The sequence below is a fragment of the Plecotus auritus genome (genome assembly GCF_963455305.1).
Source record: "Plecotus auritus genome assembly, chromosome: 8".
NCBI classification, from domain to species: Eukaryota; Metazoa; Chordata; class Mammalia; order Chiroptera; family Vespertilionidae; genus Plecotus; species Plecotus auritus.
The window spans coordinates 47,652,801-47,665,689 of NC_137782.1; the positions used below are offsets into that span (position 1 = coordinate 47,652,801).

General features: G+C 39.0%; 1 protein-coding gene across 1 annotated transcript in view; it reads left to right on the plus strand.

Moving 5' to 3' along the window:
* CD226 (CD226 molecule) overlaps positions 1-7,307 on the plus strand; it is a gene marked incomplete at both ends in the record, with an annotated part of 47,597 nt that extends 40,290 nt beyond the window's left edge. The window contains 2 exons of the mRNA XM_080683793.1: positions 2,652-2,709; positions 7,194-7,307. Of these exons, the coding sequence (XP_080539919.1) occupies positions 2,652-2,709; positions 7,194-7,307 (172 nt within the window). The remainder of the gene's footprint in view (positions 1-2,651; positions 2,710-7,193) is intronic.
* Between the last annotated feature and the right edge of the window lie 5,582 nt (positions 7,308-12,889).

Sequence of the window (12,889 nt, forward strand, 5' to 3'; positions counted from 1 at the left end):
TGGATCATTCAAGGTGTGGGACACCTGTCCCTGTTGGAGGTCTGTCCTGCCTTTCCCTCCCTGCCCAGAGATGTGGTCTCTCTCTCCAGAATCCCACGTGCTTCTCATCTGCTATATCTCGCAGCCTGCTCGCTAATTTAATCACATTCACACTTGTCTTTCCTTCTATTCATGATGGCAGCATGTTTTATTCATTTTTTAGTTTGATAGCATTTAGTGCTAATCTTTCCAAATAATGGATGGTCAATAAGCATTTGTCTAATTAAATTGAAACACAGAACTATCGCTTTTCCTTTCTCTCTGTCACCCAGATGCCCTCAAAGCTTCCTCTGATCAGAAAACAGCCAGTTTGGGGATTCTCTACTGTTCCACCTTGGTGGATAAAAATGCACTGAGGGGAACTGTGGTCACAGGAACACTTGGGGGCCCAGACAGAATGAGTGACAGCAGGTCTCTGGAGGGTCCAAGATGCTGGACATGAAGGATTGAGTTTCATGAAAATGCATCACTTTTACAGGAATAGCTAAATTGAACCGTAGACTATATTGTCCCTCTTGGTTCAAAGTGATACAAAGATTCCTGGGCTGGGTTCATCATTGGGCGAACACAAAGGGAAAAGCACTTGTTTTTCCACCTTGTCACTATATCAGCATGTGTTGTCACTGTGGACATGTTTGGAAAAATGATGCCAGGGCCAAACAGTGACCTTCTGAACTCTGTCCTTGTGACTATTTAAAATACTCTTGTCACTTCAAATGTATTGAATTGGATAGAAGGCAAAGTAAATCACAGTGTGCCTAGAGGAAACCGGGTTCTTCCTGCACACCCAGCCCCTAGGGACGGGAGTGCAGAAGCTCTCCAAACACTTTCTCTGCTCCCAGTTAGATCAGAATTATAACACTGTCAAGTGATCGTGGCTGGCAGAAGTGCCTAGCCCCGGTAAGCATGACAGTCTACATGTGGACACCAGTGTTCGTAAGAAGAATTTTAATATTTCATGAGCAAAGGGTTAGACACTTATTTTTACATTTATTGTCAACGTTGATGTTCACTGCAAGTAGGGTGTCTGGTCTGCCTGGGATTCTCCAGGTTTTAGCACTAAAATCCCTCACCTCTGGGAAACTTTAGAATCCACAAACCAGAATGGCTGGTCAACCTAGAATACACCACAATGTGTTTACTGTCTTTATTTTGCAGATGAGAGAACTTTAGAGATGCAAATAACCAGTAAGTTGCAAAGCACAAATCAACACAGATCATCTGACTCTGAGCTTCACGTTGTCTTCTCTTCATCACATTGTATATTCTAGTTTTATGTAAAAAATGTATATATATTTGGCCCTATTTGGAACACTTAACTCTATATCATGATATACAAGCCTTGTAAACCATGACATAATAAAAGAGCAAAGGTCATAGGTCAGTCTCAGTTTCCCCTTTTGTAAAAAGCAGATAGTAACACCTATAGCATAGATTTTTGAGCAGTAAATAATTTACATAAAGCACCTAGAAACATGCTTGCATATAGTACCCTTACATGTAAAATAAGTAAATAAATTGTTTCAATAATATATAAGCAAATAAGTAAAAGCACATAGAATAGGTCCGTTTGTGATTAGGTTGAGATGGTGGAGGATTTCATAGCGACTAGAAGACACTATCAGGGTCAACATCCTCCATCTGAACACCTTTCCTGGGAGAGAAACTATCTTGCCTGGTTTTCACAAATTCCATGAAGGAATGCTAAGCTCATCTTTAAAAAACAACTCTACATTTCCCCCCCTGGCCAATCTTCTTTGCTGTTCAATAAGAATCTTCTTTAGGGAGATGAAAAGGGTCCTCATCTCCCCATGAAACCATTCTTCACATTTGTATGTAGTTATCTGAGCTAATGTATTCAATTACAGTAGCTTCTTTTCTTCTTTTCCCGTATTTTCTTTTCAAAGATTTCTCTTGAAGTTAGGTTTTTATAGGTTTAATTGGAACCTGGAGAATTTATTTAAAAGCATAGCTCCAGACTGCCCCGTCGACCGCAACCCATGGCCCTAGAGCAGGAGAACTTAGTAGTTAAGAGGGAGGGCTCCAATCTGATGCTACCAATAACCAACCGTGTGATCTGGGGCAAGTTACTCTTCTCTTTGCCTCAGTCCCCCAACCTGGTAAATAAGAGAGGTTTTTATAAAAAATGAAATTTAAAAAAACATAACCTATGCAGGTGGTTTAGTAAACACCTAGACGATTTTATAAAGCTTAATTATATTATCATTGGCATTCAAGAAGTTATTTCAATAGCATTTAAAAGGAAGTTTTAATTGTGGGAAATCAAGTCTGAAATAATTTGGAGAGGGCCATAAGCTATTTATGTAATAACCCACTATGAACCATTCTTTACTAAACTCACTGGGATTAATGACTAGTGTCCACCCGCTGGATATTCATGTAGTTGCTTCTACCATCTGGAAACACATTGGAGAAGGTGGGAAAATGAAAAAAAAATTTGGGTAAGTATGTATAAAGTAACTGTGGGTAGCTACTTCAACATATTTAGTAAGGGCATGTGAGTTAGGGCACAGGTGAGGCACATAGAGGATTTGAAATAACATTAGTCTGGAGTGTAATTCTTAATACCTCTATTGAATATGTATTTCCAGGAAGAGAAGGAGACAGAAAAGTGTCCAAGGTAAAGAGTCCCAGGCCACAGAGAATAAGGTAAGTTATCTCAGAGTTGTCATTCCCCCCTCTTTCCTTGTACATCATAAAAGTTTTGTAAACTCAGTTCATTTGGCAATTAGCAATCTTCTTCTTTTTTTTAAATTTAATAAATCTTTATTGTTCCGATTATTAAATTATTCCTCTTTTTTCCCCCATAGCTCCTCTCCACCCAGTTCCCACCTCACCCTCTGCCCTTACTCCCCCCGCCCCCACACTGTCCTCATCCATAGGTGTACCATTTTTGTCCAGTCTCTTCCCGCACCCTCCACACCCCTTCCACCCCAATAATTGTCAGTCCACTCCCTTTCTATGCCCCTGATTCTATTATATTCACCAGTTCATTCTTTTCATCAGATTTTTTTTATTCACTTGATTTTTAGATTCACTTGTTGATAGATATGTATTTGTTGTTCATAATTTTTATCTTTACCTTTTTCTTCTTCTTTCTCTTCTTAAAGAATACCTTTCAGCATTTCATATAATCCTGGTTTGGTGGTGATGAACTCCTTTAGCTTTTTCTTATCTGTGAAGCTCTTTATCTGCCCTTCAATTCTGAATGATAGCTTTGCTGGGTAGAGTAATCTTGGTTGTAGGTTCTTGCTATACATCACTTTGAATATTTCTTGCCACTCCCATCTGGCCTGCATAGTTTCTGTTGAGAAATCCACTGACAATCGTATGGGTGCTCCCTTGTAGGTAACTAACTGTTTTTCCCTTGCTGCTTTTAATATTCTCTCTTTGTCTTTTGCTCTTGGCATTTTAATTATGATGTGTCTTGGTGTGGTCCTCTTTGGATTCCTTTTGTTTGGGGTTCTCTGTGCTTCCTGGACTTGTAAGTCTATTTCTTTCACCAGGTGGGGAAGTTTTCAGCCATTATTTCTTCAAATAGGTTTTCAATATGTTGCTCTCTCTCTTCTTCTGGCATCCCCATAATTCTGATGTTGGTAGGCTTGAAGTTGTCCCAGAGGCTCCTTACACTATCTTCAAGTTTTTGGATTCTTTTTGCTTTTCCGGTTGAGTATTTTTTGCTTCTTTGTAATTCAAATCTTTGACTAGATTCTTGTGATCCTCTAGTCTGCTGTTAGATCTCTGTATAATATTTTTTATTTCAGTCAGTGTATGCTTATTTCTAGTTGGTCCTTTTTCATATCCTCGAGGATCTTGCTAAATTTATCGGACTTTTCTAGAAAATTCTTGAAAAACCTTATAACCATGGTTTTAAACTCTATATCCAGTCATTTGCTTTCCTCCATTTCTTTCATTTGTGATCTGTTTCTTTGTCTCTGCATTTTGGCTGCTTCCCTGAGTTGATAGAATGGCTTTGTGTGCTAGGTGTCCTATAGGGCCTAGTGGCTCAGCCTCCCCAGTTACCTGAGGTGGACACTCTTGGTGCACCCCTTTGTGGGCTGTGTGCACAGTCTTGTTGTAGTTAAGCCTTGATTGTTGTTGGTATCACTGGGAGGAATTGCCTTCCAGGCCAATTGGCTATGAGGATCAGCTTTGTCTACACTGGGAGAACTTCTGTGCTGGAGACACCCTTATGAGACAAGACCTGCAAAAGCCTCTGTGCTCAGCTTGGATGGGGCGGAGTTTCAGGGTGGAGCAGACAGCATTGGTTTCCCATCAGCCCTGCCCTAATTGGCCCCTGTGTCTCAGTGTCCAATGTTAATCACTGCAAGCACCTCTGAGAGAAAGCCGCCCTCGAGATCCGCCTGCTGCCAGATAGTCCATTTTCTCCCCGAATGAGTCTGGGTCCCCAGAGTCTCACCCAGAGCTGGAGTTCAGTGCAATTGGGAGCTTTTGTCTCCCTCCCGCTTGAGAAAGACAGCTGCGTACCCAGTTGTCCAACCCCTCCGCACACGCACCTCGGTACCTCTGCCTTCCGCAGCTGCTCTGAGTCTCAGTGTGCTTTTCTCTTTCTTGACAGTCCAGTTTCACCCCGGATGAGTCTGGGTCCCCAGAGTCTCGACCGGAACTGGAGTACAGCGCAGTTGGGAGCTTTTGTCTCCCTCCTGCTTGAGAAAGCCAGCCATGCACTCAGTTGCCAGTCCTCTCCGCGCACGTGTCTCAGTACCTCTGCCTCCTGCAGCTCCTCTGAGTCTCAGTGTGCTTTTCTCTTTCCTTCTAGTTGTAGAATTTCCACTCAGCCAGCCTTCCTGTGGTTCTGGATGATGTCCGTTTTTTCTTTTAGTTGTAGTTTTGAAATTGTTGTGCGAGGCAGCAGTTTAGGTGTTTATCTATGCTGCCATCTTGGTTTCTTCTTCTTTTTCATTCTCATTTAAACAAACTGGCCATGCATTGCCTGTAATTTAAGTGTCAGTTATTTGATGAAATAGTTATTTTCTGAACTATTCTTCTATTTTTAATACCCTTCAAAACTGTTTTACATTAATATAGATAAAAGAGCAATCACACCAACATAATAATCAACACTGCACATTACCAAAATCTGTATTGGTTTCCTAGGGCTGCCACAACTAAATTCCCACAAAGTGGGTGATTTAGAACAACAGAAATTTATTCTCTTACAGTTCTAGGGTTGAAGTTCAAAATCAAGGTCCCAGTAGGATCAGTTCCTCCTTGGGGTGAGAATCTGTTCCATGCTTCTCTCCTAGTTTCCGCTGGCTTCTGGCACTCCTTGGCATTCCGTGGGTTGTGGCCCCGTCACTCCAGACTCTGCCTCTGTCTTCACATGGCATTCTTCCCTGTGTCTGTGTTTCTATAACAAACCTATTTTCACATAAGGTCACATCATGAAGGTCTTGGAAGAACATAAATTGGGGCGGTGGGGGGGGGAGAGACACTATCTGACCCAGTACAGGGCACAATTATGTTTTTATGCCATAAAGTTATTGTGGGGATTAAATTAAACTACATAAATGGTCTGACCTTTTGCTTAATTGATTAATTAATGGATGTTCAGATTATAAAGCTAAAGAGCCTTCCAAGGGGCTGCAGGTGTCTGATGAAGTGTAACCATTTCCTCCTCATTTGCACGTGCCCACTTTGTTTACTGGAAAGAGTAAAAAAATCCATCTGTGTTTGCAGATAAGAGGGATGCTCATGTCTCCACAATGGATCAAATATTCTCTTTAACAGATATTATTCTGTTTAGGAAACTGTACAATAAAACATTTCCCCAAGTGTTATCTACAATTACATCCATTTCTCTTCGACTTAATTACTTATCATTAAATTCTACCCAGTCAAAACGCCAAGTACTAAAATGTTTCTGACAATTCAATATGTGTGCTTCAGACTTCTCAATAATCTATCAGTTTAAATTTTTCTTCTATTAAGTAGTTACTATTTGCAAGAAAATTCTTTTTTTCTGAATAATTCATGGCTTACTTTTTTGGCACCAAGCACAAAGACTAAAGAAGTCTTGCCTTACCTGCCACTCCTGCACCAGCTAATCAGTGGTCTGGTTTATACAATTTTTGGATTTGTTCTTTGTCCTTAGCTGTTGCCCACTCAAGCCAAAACAAAGCCACAGTTGTTGCTGTGAAATTCAGAGGCAGGAAAGAGCTTTGCAACTTCCTACATTTTGTATTCAACTTTTTCAGCCTTTTATAGAATAATGGTATTTTGAATGATGATTATAAAGTTAGATTTTAGGCTGATATTTAGATGAAGTTAGACTTGATCTTTTTTTTTTTTTATCAACAGGCTATATAAGTAACAATGACACTTAAACTTGCTTTCTCCTTGAAAACACCAAAGCCCTCAAATGATAACATAACATTATTTTGAAAGTCAGTATTAGTTTATTTCATTAATTTATTGTGTTCAGTTGCTTATTTTTAAGCCAGGACATAATGTACTGTCCTTTAAAACATGGAAGCATGGAACAGACTGATGAATCTCAGGGGGAAAGGGGTAGGGAGGCTTGGGAAGAGATTAACCAAAGAACCTAAATGCATATATGCCTAACCCATAGATACAGACAATAGTGTGCTAAAGGCCTAGGTGGGGGCAGGAGTGGGGGGAAGGAGATCAATAAGGAGAATAAGGGGACATCTGTAATACTTTCAACAATAAAGATAAATTTAAAAAAATAAAAAATAAATAAAAAAGCATGGCCTCTGATGACATTCATTCAATAGAAATTAATTCATGGGTCCCAAAACGGGAAAATACTATACTAGACTTTCCATATAAAAATGAGAATTGTTCTCATCAAAACCCCTGACATTGGGAAAGGGTGTTTTGCATCTAAAGAGGTGTTTCATAAACCCAGTGTAGCAAGGGATAAAGTAGACCAGGCCTCTGTTGCATCTTACTCAGGGCTCTGCAAGTTAAGAATATGATTTCTCACAGAAGTTCAATATAATAAAGAGGATGTTTTATGAAATTACTGGTAATTGTAATAGAAAGTTGACCTCTATTGTAGTTGAATGGAAAAGATATTTGTTTTCGTTGTCTTTGTTAGCTGCTGAAATACAGTGAATTATTGACACCCTCTCTGCCTGTCTTTCTAGGCATCCAACAACTACAGAAGTTCCTTCTCCATCAGCCAACCATCAGATGGTGCAGGAGAGGACATTTATGTCAACTACCCAACCTTCTCTCGGAGACCGAAGACTAGAGCCTAAGCTTTTTCCTTGATCTGAGCAAATTTTTGATGACTGTTAAATCCATAGATCATTATACAGTTTCTTCCCACTATTCAGTGTCTACCGTGGATGCCAGTTGACTGAATATGTTTTACTTTTTTCAATCCAAACATCACCCTATTTAATTCCCCAACAAAACAATGGAAAAGGGATTCTCAGTGCTACATTTACATATAAAATCTCCACCTAATAAGTAATAGAAGTCTATGCACCAATTTCTAAAAACAGTTATAAGATACATGCACAATTTGGGTTGTATTAATGAAACAGAATATGACAAAATGTTAAAGACAATCTCCTATCTATGGGTCTCACCACCTCTTACCTGAAGGGGCAGCTGTGATGGCCTGGAAACCATCAGAGCCTCTTCTGTTTCCTCCTCCCAGGACTGTGCTCAGAGCACAGAGGTGCCTGTCTGTCTTGCCTCCGATCTACAGTGCAAGGTAACGGGCTGGTGCCCCAACTGCTGCTGGCCTGAACATGAAACCACCGGATCCATCTGCTCTGTTCTCCCTGGTGTTGGTGACCTACATCATCTAGAGAACATTCTTAACGGAAATGTTTTAGTCAACCCGACTCTAATTAGCTTAGACATGAAAGGAAACTTACTGACTCATGTAATGGAGCCATCCGGGGAGGTCAAGCTTCAGGCAAAGGTTATTGACTAAGACTAAAAATCTCGTCTCTGAAGTCAACTGTGGGCACAAACCAGCTTCTGGATCCCCTTCCATGGCATTGGATCCACTTCACTGGTGTTGGCTTAACTCATTCAAGCTTTCCTCTTGTACTTCCAAGATGGCTGTCCACAACTCTTGAAAAATTCATAATCTTTGTTTCTGTCTGGTAGAGAGTTTACTTATATAATAGAGTTCAGGATTTTTTTCAGGGATTTTGAACCCTCCTCAGTCCTGCGGAAATTTCTCTGACCTCCCTACTATTCCTATTCCACTCTCAGCTGCTACCTGGTAAAATTCTGTTCATTTTTCCCCCCTCTGAACATATTAACAAAGCACTTTCATTGTACTTTCTTTAATGTTATACATAGTTTGCTAGAGTTTTAAAATACTGCCATATGTTATACACACACACACACACACACACATATATATGTACATATATATATTGTGTGAGTGTACAAACACACACACACAATTTGTTGTACCTGCTATTCTGGTTGTTATTAAGGAAAGAGATAAAAACAGATCCACCGAATGAAAGGTCAGAAATGAATTAAATTATATTTTAAATCTTTTTTGCAAGGTGCTACTTAGGAAGCAAGATGCTTCCTAAGATTCTTCTTTACATATATAATTTATATTGATATATAATACATTAAATAAAAATCTATTTCCTTTGAATGCCACTATTTTAATATTTACATTAAAGTAACCAATTAAAGGAAATTGCTGTTTGATGAGAGGTTTATTAAATGTCATTATAGAATGCATAGTTTTGTCAGGGAAAGGATGCATCTAATTAACCTACCATGATTAGGTGTTGATTATATTGTCATCAGAGTGACCGTGAAACATCATTGAAAGGCCTCTATGCGTGCTGAGCAAATGGCATAGAAATGTCCTTAACTTGTCATCATGCTTATGGGTGGGAGACAGGCGGATGGGGCTCTCATTTTTAGTTAATAACTATTAGATTCATAGAATGTTTTAAGTAATTCAGTTTATTACTAAAAAAACATATACATTTAAAATATGTCAACTTACAAGATAGAGTAAACTAAAAATAATTTTTAGCAGGTTTAGTTATTATGTTGGTTTATCTAGCACTGTATTAAAGAAAAACCTACAGCTGCCTTGCAGTAATATTCCAAAGAGGTAAAGTCCACATTATAATTAGGAAGCCCTGTAATCACCATATGTCTCCTGATTTATCATAATGTGCTGTATTCTTATTTTTTTAAATATATTTTTATTGATTTCAGAGAGGAAGGGAAAGGGAGAGAGATTTAGAAACAACATTGATGAGAGAGAATCATTGATTGACTGCCTCCTTTACACCACACACGGGGGATGGAGCCTGCAATCCCGGGCATTTGCCCTGACTGAGAATCGAACCCTGACTTCCTGGCTCATAGGTCAACCCTCAACTATTGAGCCACACTGGCTGGGCACGATGTGCTATATTCTTGTACTGCTTGATTAAAGATATTGTAGAATTAAGATGTTTATAAAGTATAGGTGGAGATGTTACATTGTGAACATGAAGTTTAGCTTCTTTCCACGAAAGTGATAAGAAAATAACTTTGAAAAATATAAAATGACATAAACATGTAACACCATTATTTTATTACTAGAAGCCTGGTGCACGAAATTCGTGCATGGCGGGGGAGGTGTGTGTGTCCCTCAACCCAGCCTGCACCCTCTCCAATCTGGGACCCCTCAAGATATCTCCAACTGCCCATTTAGGCACAATCCCACCATTAGACATTCCTCTCACAATCCAAGACTGCTGGCTCCCAACTGCTCGCCTACCTGCCTGCCTGATTGCCCCTAATTGCTTCTGCCTGCCAGCCTGATCACCCCCTAACCACTCCCCTGCCAGCCTGATCGATGCCTAACTGCTCCCCTGATGGCCTGATTGCCCCTAACTGCCCTCCCCTGCCAGTCTGGTCACCCCTAACTGCCCTCCCCTGCCAGCTTCTCAACTGCCCTCCCCTGCTGGCCTGGTCACCCCTAACTGCCCTCCCCTGCCATCCTGGTCACCCCTAACTGCTCTCCCTGCAGGCCTGGGTTCCCCCCAACTGCCCTCCCCTGCTGGCCTGATCACCCACAACTGCCCTCCCCTGCCGGCCATCTTGTGGCGGCTATCTTGTGTCCACATGGGGGCAACCATCTTTGACCACAAGGGGGAGGCCATCTTATGTGTTGGAGTGATGGTCAATTTGCATATTATTCTTTTATTATATAGGGTCATCATTAGTTTGGCCATTATTAGAATGTAGTGTCTAGAAAGTGTTGACCTTTACATTCATAAGTTAGTATATTTTTTCATTGGTTTGTTCATTGGAATTATTCTAATCCAAGTCTCTAGGCTTTCATACATTTATCTGAAAAATAAAACAAATTTAAAAATAACCCCACTTTTCTATTGCTAGTGATAGATAGTCACAGGCAGACCTGGAACTTCTAGAATAACTGCAGTGCTTGCTCAGGAAATTTTATAAGTGTTCAAGGTTGGTTTACATATTATGTTTTTCCCAGTTTAAAGTACTAACTCTGTTGTAAAGTGTAAGAAAAGATCTAAATCGAGAGTATGGGTGATAAATGTCTGCAATATTTCCCACTTATTGCCTATTTTCCCTGTTTGAATGATATTATATAGTTATCCTCTTTTAGAACATTTTTCCAGGTTTATGAGTAATTTCAGACTTTGGGGTTTTGCATGCAAATGCTTACCTCGACATAGTATACTGTATTCTGCTGTTTGAATGAATAAAATGCAGTGCCCCATGATCATTAGTTTCATTTGCCACCAAAGAATATTAGGCAAGAATTTCTACAAAATAACATTAACAGGAAGCGTTAAATGCAGAGCAATGCAAACCAGTAACTTCTCGATGCAGCACTCAGTGCATTTTATAAGTGGGTGCAGTTCAGAGTCAGAGTGCTGTGTGGGGTTTTCTACAAAAAATCGTTCCCTGCTCTTCCTATTTCCCTCCATCAAGACAACACATTTCACTTCTTCTGATTGTTTTATTTCTCTCTACTTCTCTGAATAGCATGCTTATATTACTACCAGATTTTTTTTTTCAATTTTAGGGCATTCTTTATTGATTTGTTGATATCTTATTCCCATAAACTCATGACATGTGAATGAATACCTTTCTTAAATGACCATCTTTCAAAAACATTTGTCTTAAAGTTTGATTGTTTCCATATTTGGTTGTGTTTTTTTTATGACTTTGTCAACACTCTTCTCAGTTGAATCACATGGTAAAAATAACTGCCTTCTCTCCTACAGAACTTTGTTCCCCAACCAGAGTGATTAATTGTTTCTTTTCAGCTATTTTTGTATTTACCATAAACTTATGTCAAACTCTTCACCAACGGTCTACATCAAGCATGTCAAACTTGTGGCCGGCGGGCGCATGCCTCATTTATTTGGCACGTGTTAGCCTTTGAGTTTGACATGCTTAGTCTACATGATCTCTGGAGCTTCTCTTAATGTTTAGCTATTTTATCCAGTTCTTACTTAAATCTTTATTTTAATAATTCACCATATCGATATAAAAATTCAGTAACTTTGTCTAATATAGTTCTTGACTAGTTTGAAAAAAAGGATGGAAGTTTTGCCATTTTGGGGCATTATTTGGTTTCGTTTTTCTTCGTACATTACAAAAATAACAGTGTCACTGCTATTGGGCTGTGTCTTGTGACATTCAATATCTCTAATGCCAGCTCTCTCACTCACTTTGATTTCTCTCATATTATGGAAGCTCTCTATAAAGGCATAACTCTCTGAAAGAAAAAAAAAATACTACTAATAAATTAATCTAGCAAACCAGAAAGAAAAGCCCAGATAAGATTTAAAGATTAAGCTTGAGAAATGGATTCTGTAGGTGTATTTCCTGAGTGATCTAAATGCCAGTGACCAAGGCCAAGGGATGGAAATATATAATAAGGAAGTCACTGGCAGCTAGTGTGGTTGGACTGCATGCTTCTCACTCTTGATGTGAAATGTTTTTCTACCAAATGTTCACCTTCAGTAATCTCCTTTGTAATGAAAGAGTGAGCCTAGTGCTGGAGAAAAACTGTTTCCCAGGTGTGTGCTGCTGTGAAAGCCACTTAATGAAACTAGGTATCACTGCACTGGAAATGAAAGTGCTGGTCGCCAACATCATTTTCCATATTAACATCCCATGATTCCACCAAACCAGAGTCAACCTAGTAAAAATGATGTCCGATTATAACACAGGGTTAGGAAAGCACTAGAAATACATAATGAATTCTCGGCAATCTTCCATTTAATAAAGGGTCTCTTTTATTTTATTTTGAAAATAGCAAGCCAATAAATAAAGGAATAAGTGACATTTTAAAGGTTCGAAGAATATGATTGTCAGAATTCTGTTTAATTACATAGTTACAGTTCATCACATGAAAACAAAAATGTAAGGAGATCATATAATATTACAGTGCTAACAGTAACTCCTGGGTAAAAACCAGCAATTTTGATGTTCAAATCTCAATCATGCAAACTTGTGGTGGAAAGCAATATCTTTGGACTGCTTTACCTTTTTTTAAGTGATGGAGGAAATTTTAATATTGCACAACTATAAATGATCCTCCTGGGTAGCAATCTCATTTGTGAATTTCTTATAGTTACGAGTAAGACATTAATAACAATAATTTATCTACTGAGGACTGTAATATAGAAACTAGAAATTTAGAAGAGGGTAATTCTTGAACTATGTACTATTTTTACCAAGGGGAAAAAAATCACACAGATTTAAAAATAATTTAATTATTGCCTCATTATTATAATATTTTCTGTCCTGCCAGAAATTTATATTTAGTTTCCAGGGACAGTATTCCTTTGCATTCCAT